General features: G+C 48.2%; 2 protein-coding genes across 2 annotated transcripts; both read right to left on the bottom strand.

The window, feature by feature from the left end:
- Nucleotides 1-13,753: 13,753 nt before the first annotated feature.
- LOC129597408 (RNA-binding protein cabeza-like) lies at nt 13,754-14,140 on the bottom strand. The gene has a single exon (XM_055494928.1). It carries the CDS (start codon nt 14,138-14,140, stop codon nt 13,754-13,756), a length of 387 nt encoding a protein of 128 aa, XP_055350903.1.
- A 732-nt stretch (nt 14,141-14,872) lies between these two features.
- Nucleotides 14,873-16,563, bottom strand: LOC129597407 (myosin heavy chain, cardiac muscle isoform-like). The gene is made up of 2 exons (XM_055494927.1): nt 16,012-16,563; nt 14,873-15,958 (listed from the first exon to the last, which is right to left on the bottom strand). The coding sequence occupies exons 1-2, from the start codon at nt 16,561-16,563 to the stop codon at nt 14,873-14,875; spliced, it is 1,638 nt and encodes a 545-aa protein (XP_055350902.1).
- Nucleotides 16,564-17,904: the final 1,341 nt, after the last annotated feature.

The following is a 17,904-nucleotide window of genomic DNA, read 5'->3' as shown; positions in this document are numbered from 1 at the left end:
ACCAACTTCGACTACTTCATCTCCGTGGCGCTCCCATCCTCTCGGGCCACGATGATCTCGCTCACGGGATCCTTCACGCGATCTATCGTCTCGTTCGTTCCGATAGTCGCGAGTTCGTTCACGAGAATATTCCCGCGATCTCTCATTTCGGAAGTCGTAATTCCTTTCACGTGAATATTCACGTGATCTTTCGCTCCGTCTGGCAGGTGATCGGGGTCGTGTAAACCCTTCATCTCGTTTAAAGCTTTGAAATGCTTTCATCACCTCCGCTTCGCGTTGGCGTGCTTTGCGGGCTTCTTCAGTCATCTTGTCAATAAGCATCTGCGTCTCTGGTTTCGGTGCCTCACCTCGTTCCAACCTGAGCTTCTCTCGCAGGAGAACTTCGAATAAGTCTTTGCGGATGTCCAGAGGATTCTTTATCAGCGCGTCGATTTGTATCGTCAGAGATTGAACTCTGGCGCTTGCCTCATCTTCATTTAGTTTGGAGACAGTTATTGGCTCTTTTCCTTTTTGTGCCAATTTCGCCCGATGTTCACGCGCTACTTGTTCTTCTGCACGTTTACGGTTGGCTACTGCTTCGGCCTCCAGCTCTCGGCGTCTCTTATCTTCCGCTTGCAATCTCGCAGAATCTGCTTCGAACTGTTTTCGATATGCATCCGCTTTATCATCTTGTGGAGGTTCGAAGGTAACATCCCAACCAGGTTCGTTATTCCTGATGGCCTGACGATAACGGTCCTCCACTAACATCTTTTCTCTCGGTGGCACCGTCTTCCAAACCTCTGCTGAAGTAAGAGCACGGAAGACGTCCCTGTTCCCACGGATCGCTTCCGTATACGCTACCAATGTTCGACCGGATTCTTTAAAGATGCAGAACCAACATGGATTTTTCCCGTTATCAATTTTACTGTTTCGGATACAGTCCGGACATTTCGGATTAAAGCCCGTAAACTGATCAATTTCGGGATCAGGAGGTGTCGATGTCGTCTGACTCGTCGAAGGTGCCGGTGTTACCTGATTTCTCACCGGCGCAGGTGCTGCCTGACTTCGTCCAGCCAGAGGTGCCGGTTGAGCTGACCTGCCTTGGATCTGCTTGGTCATCTGACTTTTCTGAGCCATTTTTCCCTTTTAATCTGTAATCAGAACACATCAATTGACATCACCTCATCTCATCAATATCCCATGAAGTCCTTCTTATCATTTTACGCCTATTTTTAGGCTATTCCTGTACTGAGCTGAGACCTTCCTAGCTCATAACGCCCTTCTTATGCCTGCCAAGTCTTAAGCTCATTCGCCTAATCTGACTGACTTTTCGCATCTCGTTTCACATCTGTCTAGCACTTTCGCTAAGTTTTTCCAGTTTTTCGTCGTTTTAACCCTGTTATATCGCCTTCTTATAATCTGAACTGGTGATGTTCTTCTGTGACATGCGGTAGACCTTCCTAACCGCATTTCACACATCTCTCATGTGCTACTCCTTGTGCGATTATCAGCTGGGTCAGCTGACACAGTTTCAGTTGACATCAGTTCAGTTTTCGGATCGCTCGGATTAATTGCCGCTGAATTCGGATCAGGCTCAGCTGCCTTCGATTCAATGGATGGCAGCTCCTGCGGAATGGGATAAGTTTTTCCGGATGTCGCTGCTTGTGCCGTTTCTTCTGTTTGCGGCGTTTCATCTGACGTTTCTTCTGGTACGGAGTAGATTCTATCATCTTTGATCTCCAACATATTCTCATCGACAAGGCTTTCAACTGCCTTCCTGATCCATTCGCGATCTTTTTCAATACTGAATTCTCCTAACTCGTAGTTCACGGCGAAGAAATTCGATAGATCATCCCATGTCACTCCGTTAGTTCCACCGAGTCTTGGTATAGCCGCGTCGGTCATAGCGATCTTCCAGAACTTCAGATCCATCTTCAACCGGGGAGTACGTGATTGAGATGGTGGTAGATAGTATACCCATTTATTTGTTTCCGTATAGCTGAAGCCTAATTTCTCTTCTTTATAGGCTCGTTTTGTCATCCGGTCAAAGCTATTTCCCGATAATTTCAGAGCTCTATTAGTGCACATAGCCGATTTGAGCTCCCTGTGGCCCATTGTCTGGTTTGGTTGATTGCCCATGAAACGCTTAAGTTCGCACCAGATCTGGTTGGCGTTATCCAACGGTATTCCGAGCATATATTCCCGGTCTTCGGATTTCGCTCCGGAGTCCGAACTTTCCGCTGAATCAATAGGGACAGTTCCAGATGCTTTCTCATCGATTGTGAGCTTCGCCATCGAGCTTGTCGATGATTTTGTCGATTTCGGTTCGTTACTCTGGGAGGGTGCCGAGTCCGCTTTGTCATCTTTTGGCTTGCTACTGCCAGCTCCACTGGTCTTAGGTAGCGCGAGTCCAGACGTCTTTCGTCTTTCACGCATGGCTGCCAGCTCAGCCTCAGCTTGTTGTGCCAATTTATTGGTAGGGAGAACGACCTTCCGTTCATCCCCTGTTCGACTCGTCGCAGCTTTCTCCACCGGCTTCGCGGGAGCTACTGCTGAATCATCATCATCGTCTTTGTCGTCCGTATCAGAGTCGGCATCCATGATACCTCGGTCCTCTAGTGGTTTCTTCTTCGACTTATCCGCTGCAATTTTCGCTTCGGCAGCTCGCTTCTGATCTCCCTTTTGGTGAAGGATATTTAGAATAGGTGTATCCGGATCATCTCGCTTTTTAATTTTGAGCGGTGTCGAATCTTTACTTTCGGAGTAGTGGTTCTGATTTTCGATTTCCACCGGTATTAGTCCCAACGTGGTGTATCGAATCGGTGATCCCATATGGGCATTGGTGGTGATGACTTTTCCTTCCTAAATCATCGTTGTTAACATCTTGGCGTTTCCCGCTTCGAGTTCTGCGAGGTTTCCGTTTCCACCGTGCCATAATCCATTTATATATTGGGTAATGCGGTGTCGAGTTGAGCCAAATGGGCTGCGCATTCCTGCTATGGCTAACTCGATCTGTCGTCTTTTATCCGCATGCTGATCGAATAGCTGCTTATCGATCCCGCCTGTTCTGATCAACTTCGCTTTCGGTTTCCATTCAAGGTGTTTCTTTGTCAGTTTCCCGACATTCATGGCATATTCCACCAACGTATGGAACTTTCGTGCTGTGAAGGAATGGTTTCGGTCCTCCATCTTTTCTTTAGCTTCTCTACGGAATTTTAGCGTGATCGATGTATCCCTGGTCCGCATCTTGTTTACTATTTTCTTTGTAATTTCGATGAGATCATCTTCTGTCAGGTCTTCGCCATCAGGTTCATCAAACTCAGGAAATGATTCTGAGTTATCTGGTTCGGAGTATTCCAGTTCACTGTCGCCCGGGATTCTGGCATATCCTGCCATGCCAGGGGCGTCGATTCTCCGGACTGCTGGAGGTTTTGATTTCCTTTCACCACTTTTCTTCCCTCCTTTCTTTTGTTTTTCGAGAGCCAGCTGTTTCTGTTTTTCTAACGTCGACTCCAAGCTCGGCGCCCCCTTCGTTTCAGCCGTTTTACCTCGTGTAGCCCGACCTACCGAGACTGATTTTGACATATTTGTCGATGTGCTTGGGCGACTGCTTGCTTCAGATAATGCTGTCGACTCACGGGATGATTCACGTTTCTTCTTATCGGTCTCAGCTTTCTCTTTCCGCTCTTTTTGAGTCGATGCTGACATGATTTGTCCGAGCGGGACTACTTTCTTCAACGCAATCGGTTTCGACTTAAACGCGGTTGATGTCGCTGATTCGATGACAATTTTCTTCGGTGCTGTAGCCGTTGATGGGCTATCATCTGTAATGAGCACGTCCTCGTAATCAATCTCAGCATCTACATCTGGTGAGGACTCCTCCTTTTTGTGTCCCTTCTTCTTTTGCTGTTGAGTTTCCGCCTTCTCTTTCTTAACTCTGACATCCTTCTTCTCGCTTTTGGTCGGCTTTTTCCCGCCTTTTTCTGCCTTTTTGGGCTTTTTAACCGATTTAGATGATCTCGTTTTCGGTTTGTCATCTTCCAATTCTTCTTCAGATGATTCGTCATCTTCTTCAGAGTCTTCCGAATCTCGAGGTGGGAAACAATGAGGACAATTCACATCATTGCACGGCTTATGTTCCGCTCCTTTGACGATCTCGAAAACTCTGGCCAACGATCGTTTAGGGTTATCTTCATCAACCGGTTCGTCATCCGACTCCGGTTCCTCTTTTCATCTTCCGGATCGTCATCTCCTCCTTCGGGAGCTCCATCATCTTCCATTTCCTAATCGGTTTCAGCTGCGCTGGCAGGACCTTCCTGTGCCGCGAGCTGAGCCTGAGCTTGCTGCTGTTTGGCCAGCTGTTCGTTTGCCGCTTTGATATGTTCCGGAGGTGTAATATCCCAGTATAGCGGTGTTTTACGGTGATCGTAACAGGCTGTTCGGAGCGTTCCATCATCGTGGTTATATGTCAATCGAATGAAAGCCTGATCCGCCTCCGCGCGCTGTTGCATGAGGCTGAGTACCGCTGCTGTCAATGCCGTTGGGTTATTCTTAATCTCAGCTGGTAACATGTTATATAATGCTGCGAGGGCTTTCCTTGATTCTTTGTCAGCATGTTCTCTATCCTCCTTCGATATGCACATCGGTGCGAAGGGGATCGGATCTCCCGATAACGGATCGACGATTTCCACTATCGCTATCCCTGGTACATCCACTGCATATTCATATCCGATCGTAAACCGTCTGCAGACCGGCTCAATATACAGGTACACTGTATCATAATCGGGTTTCCGTTTCTTCTTCCCGCCTGTATCTTCCTCTTCTGGTTTTAACGTTTTTCTTTCAGCCGCCAGCATCTGTCCTTCTGCTGTGTACGTATATAACATGTGGTCTTCGTTCGTGCCCACGCGTATATGGATCCAGGCGTCCTCTTCCTTCGCCTTCGTCGCTATTAGCTCTTTCATCATTCGAATGAGAATTCGGGGATTTCTACGATCCACCTTATTCGGGATAGCTGTTAAGGCCATTTCCGCCTGTTCCCGTGATGCCGTATTGATCATTTTCTTCAACTCTTTATTTCCCTTATCTGCGCAAGATGGGATCTCCTGGTTCGTATTTTTATCCACTAGTAGAGCGGAAACCTTCTTCTCTTGTCCATCTGTTCCCGGGAAGTTTATGCAATAAGCTTTGACTGGTGGGGTCTCTGCTGCAGGTGTCGGTTGGCTGGGTGCCACTGGTAGTGGGGGGATTGGTTGAGTAGGGGCTGGTACCGATGGTTGATGAACCTTCTTGGCCACCGGTACAACCGGTACGGGCATCTCCTGTGCCTGCGGTGGTTCCTTACTCACCGTAGGCTTCTTCGCCTTCTGACCAGTTGCATCTCCTGATTTCGGACTTTTCGTCACCGATCTCGCACGTTTTGATGTACCATGGCTAGAAGACTCTGCTGTCGAGCTTGTCCGTGATCTCGTGCGCTGTTTCAAAGCTTCATCCAGCTTCTTCTTTTCCGCCAATATCTCTTCGTCTGTCATCTCTTCAACAGTTTTCGCCAGTGATGTCCCCGCTTTCTCCTTTGATGAAGTCGGTGCGACATCTACCGATCGGGACCTTTCTTCTGGATATTTCCTAATGAAGCGGAGGATCTTTTCCACCATATCCGGCCAATTTCGATGTACTAAGGCTGGATGACACCTTTTCATCGTTACTATCTGAATTCCGATTTCTTTTCTTTTCTGAATAAGAACCGCTGTCTTCTTTCACCTTCGTGTGTGATGACATCCCTGCCACTGACATCAATTTGCCGTAGAACGCATGTTCATCATCGACGCGTTCATGGATCCGATAAAAATCGTGGTAGATTCGATTGAAGTCGTGTATGACTCTCCTATGTTCCTCCGTGATCGTCTCATGTTCATCCACGATCACGTTCAGGCGGTTATCATCTTCTCTTATGCTAACCGTCAGTCGTGGAGAATATTCCGACACTGAAGGTTCGCCTGGGGGGAGTTTTCGGTAATCCTTCTAATTGTGGCCCCAAAGAAGGCAACACTCCTCTCAATCGAGGTGATTCAAATCGGTTTCCTCGTCCATATTGTGATCTCCCTCCTCGTTTATGTGGGGATAAGCCTCCTCGATCAAATCGTCGATGTGGACGTGGTAGCACAGGTGTGCCAAATGGTCCTGGCGCCGTTGCGGTCCAGTCCGGAAATAATGGCGGTAAGTTTAGACTTCCTTGGGACATGGATGGGGCAGGCGACGTTCCGCCACATCCCCCGTATACGGATCTGGGTGAGGTTCCACCGATACCTGGTGTTCGGACTGGGGACATGCCGCTAAATCCTCCGTGTCCACCAGGTCCTACCGGTATCCCACCAAATCCGGGTAATCGTACGGGTGCCGGTGCCATCCCGACAGGGAAATTCGATGTAACCTGTTGTGGTGGTCCTTCATGTACTGTGCCAGGCCATCTCCGATGATCTGCATTTGCCGTTCGACTTGGCCCTGGCCTTCAGGGTGATACGCCGTTCCGAACGTGTGTTTGATTTTAAACACGTTGGTGACTTTCGATAAGACTTCTGCTGTGAAGTGCCTTCCACGATCTGTATGCAAGATGTGCGGTGCTCCATGTACCAATATCACGTGTTTTACGAAGACTTTGGCAAACTCCTTCGCTGTTGCCGTTTTCATTGGTACCGCGATCACATATTTCGCCAGCTGATCGATGAATACCGCTATATATTTATATCCACGCTTCTTTGTCGGTAATAACGGTCCTTTCAGGTCAGCGTATACTCGGAAGAAAGGATGTCCCACTTTAATCTCTTGCAACTTTCCGGGTGGACACTTCCTTGGTGTTTTGTGGAACTGACATCCTTGACATGCGAGTATATAATTTTTCACGTCCGTACTCATTCTGTCCCAATAATATCGCAGTCTAATTGCTGCCAGCGTCTTTTCGAATCCAAGATGACCTGCCGCTTTCTCGTCGTGCAGCGCATGGATGATCGCTCTCCTCATTGACAGTGGTACGACGTATGTCCTTGCTAATCTACCTTTACTATCTTTTATCCGATATAAGATTCCGTTCCACAGCTGATAATGAACTTCAAACTTTGATCTCGTTTCAGCATCCGGTAGGTGCTCCAGTTCATCGATAATCATCGCAAGGTGAGGATCTTTTAGCTGCTTGTTCCGCAGTTGTAGATTCGAATCATCTACTTCCTCATCATCTCCTTGCAGATTGACAATGCGCACCGTTGCTGTACCGAGCTCGTTCCAGTCGGAGATGACTTTGCATCTTGGCAACGGTTTATGCCGATTATTCGTCTTTTTATGGAACTTCAGCAGCTTTATTGGGCACTCGTTTAATGCCTGCGCAACTTTATCTGGTTCCCAGAGATCATCTCGATCTTTACTTCGCTCGCTAGGCTCAGCTCTCTGAGCTGCCGAGTCAAGTCCACCTCCGCTTTTAAGACGGTTGACATTGACCGATGTCTCAGCCGACTCTTTCACCGTAACCGAGTTGATTTTTATTCGCTTTTCTCTCTCTTCGGCCATCTGAACGAATAGCTGCCAGGCTTCTATAGCTGGTTCTTTTATGTCGTACTCCTTTTTGATGTCCTCGAAGTTCGGAATTTCGTCGAACTCCTCGTCGTGGCATGACGGACCTTCGATAGGTGCTCTCGATAAAGCATCCGCGTTATCACAGTACTTTCCCGGTTTGTACTCGATCTTGAACTGATGGCCTTGTAGTGCCATCGCCCATCTCGTTAATCGCGGATTCATGCCGACTTTGTTCGTTTCTGATCTCAGCAAGTTCGTCAGTGCCTGATGATCAGTTCGTACGGTGAACTCGGAGTAATCGATGTACGGTTTGAACTTTCTGACGGCAAATACAACCGCCAGACACTCCCATTCAGTAACACCGTAGTTCCTTTCAGCTCCATGTAGGACGCGGCTCGCACAGGCAATTGGATGACCTTCTTGTGACAGGACTGCTCCAATTCCTTCTTTGCTCGCGTCGCATTCAATAACTGTCGGTTTAGCTGGATCAAACTTTGCCAGCACTGGACCTTCGCATAGCAACTTTTTCAAGTTCTCAAACTCCTTCGTGTGAACTTCTGTCCAGTCTTTTCTGACGTGTTTGTCATTGCGCAACAGCTCATATAAATGACAGGTATGCTGTGCGTAGCCGGCTATGAACTTCCGATAGTAGTTCGCCAGTCCCAAGAATGATCTCAGCTGTCGTTCAGTCTGAGGTCGTTTGAACTCCGATACTGCGGTGATCTTTTCAGGATCCATCCGAACTCCGTTTTCACTGAGTATATGACCCAGGAATCCTATCTCCCGCATTCCAAATTCACATTTCGTTGGTTTAATGGTGAAACCTGCTTCGACCAAACTTTGAAGGACGTTCCTCATATTTTGAATGAAAATCTCCCAAGTTTTTCCAACAAAAATGACATCATCGATGTATCCGAAGACGCAGCCCTTTCGCTTCGCTTTGGACAGAACTCTGTCCATACAGAGTTGGAACGTTGCAGGTCCATTGCAGACTCCAAACGGCATTCTTTTAAATCGATACATGCCGTCTTGAGTCACGAACGTCGTTTTATTGATCGATTCCGGATCCATGGGGATCTGCCAGAATCCGCTTTGCAGGTCCATTTTCCCATAGTATTTGTTGCCTGCGCACGCATCTAGCAACTCATCCGGGTTTGGTAACGGATAATTATTCTTCTTCGTTAGCTTATTCAACATGATGTAGTTGACGCAGAATCTGGTTCCCATTGTTCCGTCACCGTTCTTTTTAGCTGCCAGCACGACCGGGAAACTCCAGTCGGCATCTGATGGCTCGATGACGTCCTGCGCAAGCATCTCTTCGATGTGTTTCGTTATGAACTCGCGACCTGTCCAGCTGGTTCTGGCGAGATTGCACTTTACCGGTTTCGCATCTCCCGTATCAATCACGTGGGTGATCCCTTTGACATCTCCATACGGTTTCTTTGATGTGGGAAGCACCTTCCAGAACTCCCAGAATGCGTTATACACATCATTCTTCTGTTCCTGTGTCAGGTCCGGTCCGAGTTTTAAGATACCAATGATCTTTGTCAGTTCAGCCTTCGTTACGTCATCAACTGTTGGATCTGAGAGCACGTTCCTTACTGTGCCACTATTGATCTGGACGTTCTCCATGTGATCGTATGGCTCCACATATCCAAGGAACTGCCCCTTTTTCACCACTTGCCGCTTAATACTGTGGTTGGCGATGACCAGATCAAAGTGCTTTCCTTTATGATCTGTTACTCCGGCTAACGGTTGAACATCGGTTTCCACTTGGAAGACAGGTGTGAACATCAGCTTTTCGTTAGCAGGTACGAATCGTGCCATCTTAACCTTGACACGTGTGCAGACAGATGGTTTCAGGAAGATCCGTTGATCACTGTAGACTCTGATGGTCTCTCGGTTTAATCTCATCCGTTGAACCTTCGTTCTTCGCACTTTGATCTCCTGCTCCTTTCCTTCATCGACCTCGTCATCTTCATCGAGATCGAGCAGGTCCTCCTGGTCTGAGAGATCGTTTACTTCCGAATCTTCTGAAGTCGTTGAATTGTCACTTGAACTCGTCCAATCTGAATCTGAGTTGCTGCTCTCATCATCTTTTGCAGCTCTATGTTCAAGTGGTCGCTCATCAGCTCCTTTTCCAGATGAGACTTCGTCTTCGTCGCCTCGTAAATCGCTAAGTTTTTTTCATTGTCACATTTTTGGGCAGAGGTTTGCCCGTTTCCTTCGTTTTTCTTCCATATTTAGCTGCGATTCTCGGATGACTGCGCGTTACACGTATTTTCACTGATGATCTCCGATCATCTGAGGTGGGCTTCTCATCGTCCGGAGCTGCTCCTTCCAGCTCATCGATCTCCTCAAGGCTCATTAATCGACTTTTCTCGATCGGTGGACCTTCCTCACCGTTATCGAGTTCGTTTTCGTCCTCTTTTGCCTTTGTTACTGGGTCTTGATGTCCTTCAGAGATCTTTTGGAGCTCCTCGTTGAACTTTTCCCACATCTTTCCTCTTTCCGTTATCATTTGTGCGATTTCAAATGCTGTTTGCGATCTGTCTTCCTCGACTTCGATCACCTCCGCCTCTGCGTCGGCGGTTTCCTCATATCCGATGGGTCTCTAGTCCCAATGAAGACACAGTTCGCCTTCAAGTCATCGGTGAGCAGCTCGTTATTCGGAGTCATCTCGTAGATGCACCATTTTTCATGTCCACGTTGTGGGAAATCAGCTTCATCTTTAGCTGGTGCAAATGTGATCTTCTTCTGTGGAAGACCAGTTGCTCCGATTTCTCTTCGTTTCCTGTATACTTTGAGCTCGAGTATGTCGTTATCTGGTGGGGGTGGGAACTCTGCTTCCAACTTTTTCCAGTATTTGTCGAAGGATCCCTCATCTCTCTTCACCAGTGCATTATGAAACTTTTCAAATAGCTCATACACCGGTTCGCCAAGTCCGGTGGGGAATATAATCGTTTTTCCTTTATCCTTGTACAAGCGGTTGGTGCGGAAGTCCCAGAACAGCTCACATCTCACGTCCTCCCACATTTTTCCTTCATCAAATATCTCATGAATCTCTCTGTAAAACTTTGCTTGATATCGTTTAGTCTCTGGGGAGTCCAGCTGCTGCTGGTCGGAACAATCTTCCCAGTGACGTATCCATTTCCCTCTTGTTTCGATGAAGTTTCGGACGCATGATAGCCATTCTTTGTATCGTTGCCAATGGTATCGCTCAATGTGCTGATTCCACATCGGATTTGTCCGACTTATACTTTTCACTTCCTTTTGGACATGCCCTTTCATGTCTTCGATTGCCGCGTTGCACTTTGGCCATTCAGAGAGATCATCTTGATGAGCTTCTAGTGAGCATTCTTTACATTCCTGTTGAGGTTGCACTCTGCACGGATCCTCATTGTACCCGTGATGACAACTGCTAATACGTTCTTCCAGTGTCATGTAGTTGAGGCAAGCAAACGGGTTGGTGCTGTCGTTATCTGCGTTTAGCCAGCCACCATATCTCGGTTTCACGTTGAGCTCGTCAGGTGAGATTTCGATGATCTCCAGTTCCTTTTCGTCCTAATGATTTTTCAGCTGTTGGATCGCTTTATCTCGGATCTCACTTGTGAGTATCTGTTCAGCTTCCGTCGTCTTTTTCGGAACTTCTCGTACTTTTTCGAACTTCTTATCGTTCCAAACTTTGACAGCTTTTATTCCCAGTGCCTCTGGTACTGGGATAACTTCGTCCATTCCATGCCGGGTACGAGAGCTCGTTTTGCTCCAATTGCTGCTTCCTTTTGTGTAGCTGCGATTTGCTCCAGCGTCAAAGGAGTTTCATCTTGTGTTCCCAGTGCCTCTGGTACTGGGATAGCTCCTTGACCAGCTCCTTTTTGATCATCTGTCGTCGTTTCCCGTGCCTCTGGTACTGGGATAACGACGTTTGCCCGGTTTATCGGTTTAGCTGATGATCTCCCCAACTTGGTGGTGATCTCCTGTTGGACAGCTGTCATCCGTTCGATTATCGACAGCTGGGCGGATGAACCTCCCCTTTTTATGTTCATCTCTTTTGATCCCAGTGCCTCTGGTACTGGGATAGCCCTTTGCTCCGATTTAGCTTTCGCAGCTTCCATTACAAGTTCAGCAACTTTTCCGGCTTGAACTTTGGCACTTGACTTCGGGTCATCCTCGACTTCCTCCTCTCCATGATTATCGATCAGGACGAACTTTGTCGCCAGGAAGTCATGTCCCAATAGGACTTGTACGTCGTCCGTCTTCGGCCGCACGTAGAAGGAGTGTTCCGTAGTTCGTTTTCTCAACGTTACAGGTGCCACGCAATAATGTGTGACGACAAATCCCGATGTGCCGCTGATTCCATTTATCTTCACCAACCTATCTGGTGGCAGCGGTAGGATATGAAGTCCATTTTTCTCACAGAACGGTTTACTGATCAGCGATGTCTCAGCTCCAGTATCCAGCATCGCTATGACCTTTTTGTCTCCGATTTTGACCTCATGTGTGTAGGCCTCGATCCTTTTCGGCAAGCTTCCGTTCTGAACTTTTAACTTCCGGACCGTACATTTGACTGGTATTAGTGATACTGGTCTCGGATCCATATTGACCGTTGAAGAAAGCACCTGCCCGTTCGCATAAGTGCTTTTCTTTTTTAGTATCGAGCTCAGATGATCGATACGATGTGGCACCTCAGTTCGGACATCGTAGAATTCTCTTTTCTTCATCTCCTTTGAGCTTTTTAACTCCTCACATTCATTTTTCGATGCAGTTTTTACATCACTGGTGGTCTCTTTGACCTCGTTTAGTTGCCCCTTCGCAACTTCTATGTGCCTTTTTGTTACCTCAGTGATGGTCTGATACAACTTGGTTCCTTTTACGTCATCTTTCGGTTTATCACGCAGCTTGTCGATGACCTCCATTGTAATCTGCTCAGCCAGTGTCAGCTCATCTTCCTCGCTATCTCGCAGTTCTTCTGGTGATCTCTCATAGATGATCATCTTATGCTCGTTGTCCTTCATCCAGTCGGTTATCTTCTTTGCCCACTCGTTATTCGTTCGAGTTGGGTCAATTTGTGAGGACATCCCATCTGTTCTGGCTGGTGATTTATCATTGGCATCTTTCTGCAGCGCTTGTGACAGATCAGGTGACTTTTCCACCCTTTTTATGGTAAATCCGCCGTTTTGCAACCTTTGTAACGGAACTTTTTCTCCGTAATTCAGCGGTTTGCCTTCTGGTGGGGCATTTGTCGGTTTGGATAAGTCAGCAGGTGTCTTCTTACACACTGGGACTGGGTTCTTTGACCCTGGAGCTGGTTTCCCGGTAACCAACTCCTCGAGTTGTATCCTCGCAGCGTCCGTTTGTATTTGTTTGATGTGCCAGTAATCTTCTTGCGACATTTGTCCTTTCAGTTTCGCTTTCGGCGTAACCGGTATCCACATCCCATGATTTCCGTTGGGTCGATATGCCACCTTTTGCCACATGTGCTTTTCTTGCAATGCGTTTGCATCATCCAGCGAGTCATCGGAGACCTGTTGTGCTTGTTCGCTTTCGTTAAGCTGCACGTTTCGCAACGTCAGCTCCTTTGTCTGACCGGTTGAGACGACCTCTTTGTCGTTGTTTTTAGCGGCTTCACTTGCTCCATGATCTCGCACTGGTGTGGGAGGTGGTGGGATGTACCTTTTTTGGCTACGCAGGAACTCTCGGAACCTGGCGTGTTGATCGTCCGTCTCCTTCTCTTCCTCTGCTTTCTTTTTCAAATTCGCTTTTCGGATGATCTCGTTACGCTGAGCACGTCGTTCTTTCAGCTTCTCTTCGCTGCAGTAAGGTGATCTCGCCTTATTGTTCACCTGGTTGCTCGCAGTACTATTCTGCGGCAGTGGTCCTTTGCCCACCTGTGATGGCATCTTTTGAGCCATCTCACCTGCAGTCTGATTCTGCGGTGACTTCGCAGTACTATTCTGCGGCAGTGGTCCTTTGCCCACTTGTGATGGCATCTTATAAGCCATGTCATCTGCAGTCCGATTCTGCAGTGGTGGTCCTTTGCCCACTTGTGATGGCATCTTATAAGCCGTGTCATCTGCAGTCCGATTCTGCAGTGGTGGTCCTTTGCCCACTTGTGATGGCATCTTTTGAGCCATCTCTTTCGCAGTCCGATTCTGCGTTCCTCCTTTATCCGGTGGTTTTGGTTCGGGAGGATCAGTAGGCTCACCGGCGGCTACTGATCTTGGCCGTTTCCCTGGTTCATGTTCTGCTGCGGGGCTTGCTCGTTTTGCTGCCCCTGGCCAGCGCCGTTCGCGCCGCACCCACCGTTGTTTTGGGCGCCGCCGCCACCGTTATTGTTGGCGCGCCAGCCACCTCCGTTTCGGTTGCCGTATCCGCCGCGTCCGTTGCCGCGACCTCGCCCGCGGAAGCCTCCTCTACCGCCGCCGTTATAGCCGCCACCCTGGCCACCTCCTTGGTTGCCGCCGTTCTGCGGCTTGAACTGGCGCCAAGCTGCAACCAGGTCGTAGCCGTTCGCTACTGCCTGTCGCCAGCCGCCTTGGGTGCGGAGTCGTTCCCACTCTTGGGTGGCGAACAGGTTCGGGTTTCGGTTTGGTGACATGTTGGCGAACATGCAGTTCTGTGCGTCGTGGTTGCCGAATCCACAGTTTTAGCACAGCTGCACGCCCTGGGTAACCCATCCGTCGATTTGGCCGAATTTCCATTCAGTTCGGGAACCCTGCTGAGGCTGATAGTTGCCACGGTTCTGCTGGTAATTCCCTTGATTCCGATTTTGATTAAAGTTGCCATTTCCCTGGCCATTGTTCCAGTTGGCATTTCCATTGCCTTGGCCGTTGTTCCAGTTATTATTCCCGTTTCCATATTGATTTCCATTGTTGGGCCTTCCTTGTTGAGGTGGCACCCCTACGTTCAGGGGGTTCGGCATCACATTAGCCGGTGCCACTGGTCTGGCCTGTGCCTGCGCTTGTATCGCAGCGACCATAACATACGTGATCGGTTGTCCAGTCTGGCTGTCGATGAAAGTCACTTGGTTCTGGACCGGAGCTGGAGACCTCGGCCGATATTCAGCCTGTTGAGCTGGTGCAGCTGCGTATTGTCTCGGTGCCATCTCAACTTGGCCCGAGCGGATAGTGACGCTATCCGGTTGGTTTCGCTGACCTTCGGTCACCTTGTACTTGTCTTCCCCAGCGGCCCATGATCTGAAGAAGTCCATGATTTCCGTTGGCGTTTTGAACCCCTTCGTTTTCAGCGCCTGATAAAGGTCCTTATCAACTCTGCATCCATCGATCAAGAATGCAACTGCCTGTAGCTCGGTAATGGCCTTCGCTTTGAACTACATGATCGCCTGATAAAATTGTTCCAGTGTTTCTTTTCCAGGTTTAAATTTCCTGGCCATGGCTTCGCGTAGGCCGAGGACTTCTTCATTCCGATCACCGTATTCATCTCTAAATTTGTTAAGCCATTCGGTGACTGTATAGACCTCCTCTTCGGCTTCTTCGATGTCCCGTTCACCATCAAACCAGATCTTTGCTGGTCCTCTGACGGCGCTGGCCATGTCGATTAAGATATGTTCGTCGGTCAGTTCATATGTCCGTTGGGTTTCTTTTACCAACCGGATCCATCCGTTCACCGCATCGCGGTTGCCGTCGAAGGTCGCGAGGTCGGTTTTTCGGCCCATGTTTTTAATGGAGCGGTTGAACTCTCTTTGGGCACGATTCTCGTCTCGCTCATTTCTGTCGTTTCGTTCGTTGCGATATTCCCGGAAGTATCTCCCATCATGTTCATGTCGGGGGGAACGTGGATCCCGATTTCCGTCATCCTTAATTGCTGTTTCGGTTGGCTGTTGGGACTGCGATGGGTCACCGGAGCTCATAAATGGCTGGTGACTACCCGACGGGTTCCGTTTATCAGAGGCTTCATCATCTTTTTCGATTTTAGGATCGCCTCTGCCGCCACCCGTTCGTAGCGGCATTTCGAAGTGAGCGCTCCCGCCAGTTCCTTTTTCCTGTGCCTTGTTATAACTGGGCGGGGGAGATTCGTCGGTAGTTTTCTTCACACCGAACTGTAGGAGCTGTTCATCCTTATGTTTATTCGTCATTTGGAGACCTTTATTTTCATCTTCGAGTCGTTTGATTCTCAACTGGAACTCCTCCTTTTCTCTTTTGAGGTCTGAGTTTTCCAGATTTACTTTCATCATATGATGGTGAAGTTGGAATGTCTTTTCCTGAACGATCTTTTCAGTATCACTTTCCATCTTTTTAATCATTGTGGCCAGCTGAGTCACCTCGCCTTCCATCCGAGTATATTCCTCAGCTGCTGATCTCAGCTGGTTTCTCAGGCCGATGGCTTCATCTTCTCTCAGCATTGCTGTCGTTGCCATCGCAGTCAGCTCCGTATTGAGCCTGATGTTCTCCTCGAGCTGCTCATGAACCTTTCGTTGGTTTTCTTGTCAGCTATCTCGAGAGCTGTGACCATTGTGTCCAGCCGGTATGCTTGAGCCTGCCACTTTTGACTCTCCTGTGTGAGCTTTTCGTTCTCCTCATTGACTTCTTTAATTCCTTTCTTAAGTCGTTCTCCTTCAGTTGCACCGAGCTCTGTGAGCTCCTTCGCTACTTGAAGTGCTTCATCAGCTCGTTTCTGATGAGCTTGGGACTCCTTTTGGAGGATGCCGATATTCTCCTCCTTCAGCTTCAGATCATTCCTGAGCTTCAGCATCTCCGTTGCCATTGTGGCCAGCTTCTGTGTCGCTTCGGCGAGCTTGGATGCATATTCGTTTCGTTTCAGTTCAGCTTCGTTCGCCTTCTTGCGAAGCTCGTCACACTGATCTTTTAATTCCGCTAAGTGACGTGATCTTTCAGCCGATTCTTCTGACATGCTCTCGTTGAGCTCGTCAACCGCGATGAACTTTTCGACTTCTTTGTCGTCAGCGATCTTCTGAGCTTCTTCGGCGATCTCCTTTTGACGTTCATATCTGATTTTCCATTCGGTCGCTGCATTTTCCAGAATGCCCTGCTGTTGCTTCATCTCATATACATGAGTTTCGAGTGAGCTTATCCTCTTCTGGTATTCCTGCTTCTTCTGTAGGAGTTGGCATTCTTTGTCTTCCAGGGAAGATTCCAGTTGTCTGATCTGTTTTTTCAGGTTTGAAGTGTGGCTGTTTGGAGATGGAGATCGGACATTGATGATCTTCCCTGTCTAATTTCGTTCGATGAGGTGTTCAGGTATATCACTGAACAATGTCATCCCTTCAGCTCGATCAGCTTCCTTCATTGCGGTTTGGAAAGACATGTTTAATGTCTCTTCATCATCTGTGAAGTATGATTCGTTCAAGCGATTTGACTTCTGTGTCCTAATCATCTCGTCGGATGCAATGGGGTTTCAAATGGATCCTCATCTGTGATCTCATCCTGCAACGAGAGATCATCTAATCTCATCTCGTTGAGGTCTGCGTGAGTGGCTTTTGATTGATCGATGAGGTCCGGTTTAACCAGGTTCACTTCCTTGTCCTGCTCCGATGTGGCAGGTTCGATTGTGGCATCTTTCTGTGCCGCTGCATCCATCTCCTTAGCTCGTTGTGAGCTCGTTCCTTCTTTGGTGACCTGCTGGTTCACCTCGCTGCTTCCCGCCGCTGGTGCGGGAGATCGTTGCCGCTCATCACTGGAGCTCTCTTGGGCTGACACTGCTTCGAGTGCCTTCTGATAGGTGCTATCAGAGCCTCGTGAGTCCTTCCTCACGAAGGCTTTAGGTGCCCGTGTATTCCGCTCATGTTCAACTGGTCGTGTGAGAGGTTTGAGATCCTTCTTATACGGATCAGGTGCGCCTTGCTGTGATCCGCGGGAGCCTCGGCTTCCCTGACTGCTGTTAGACTTCGGTTCCACGTTGTCTTTATCCATAGTTGATCGGATAACTGGACGCACCTGTCAGTTTTGCTCAGACACACGTTATAGTATGATCGTTATGATCATTATAGATCACCTTTCAGCTCGGGAGATGAGCTCAAGTTCGGTTTAGGAGATCGCTTTTTCAATAAAAAGTTCGATAAGCTCTCTTCGGAGATGCTTATAATCAGCTACGGGTATCAACTGAGCTGCTAAAAGTTTGTTTCGAGATCGTTCTCAGGTCAGCTGATCGATTTCAGCTCAGCTCAGATCACCTTTTACTCAGCTCTTTTCGATTAAAATCAGCTCGATTTAACTGAGATTAGCTCGTTTTCGATGAAAAAGATCATATGAAAGATCAGATTAGATCATCTCAGCTCATCTGTAGAGGTCGTTACCAGCTCAGCTCAAGGTCGAAGATCGATCTCAGGTTCGGTTGGTCAACTTTTCCTCAACTTATTTTTGTCAAAAACAGCTCCTACTAGCT

This window comes from Paramacrobiotus metropolitanus, unplaced genomic scaffold (genome assembly GCF_019649055.1).
Source record: "Paramacrobiotus metropolitanus isolate TYO unplaced genomic scaffold, Prichtersi_v1.0 Parri_scaffold0000104, whole genome shotgun sequence".
Lineage (NCBI taxonomy): Eukaryota > Metazoa > Tardigrada > Eutardigrada > Parachela > Macrobiotidae > Paramacrobiotus > Paramacrobiotus metropolitanus.
This window is presented reverse-complemented; position numbering and strand designations above follow the sequence as displayed.

Bases quoted from the DNA above. Each gene is read 5' to 3' on its own strand.
- LOC129597407 (XM_055494927.1), bottom strand. From the start codon at position 16,563: ATGAAGCAACAGCAGGGCATTCTGGAAAATGCAGCGACCGAATGGAAA. The intron at 15,959-16,011 runs GTCACAGCTCTC...GTTCATGAGCAG, and splicing joins CATACCGGCTGGACACAATG to CTCGAGGAGAACATCAGGCT.
- LOC129597408 (XM_055494928.1), bottom strand. From the start codon at position 14,140: ATGTCACCAAACCGAAACCCGAACCTGTTCGCCACCCAAGAGTGGGAA.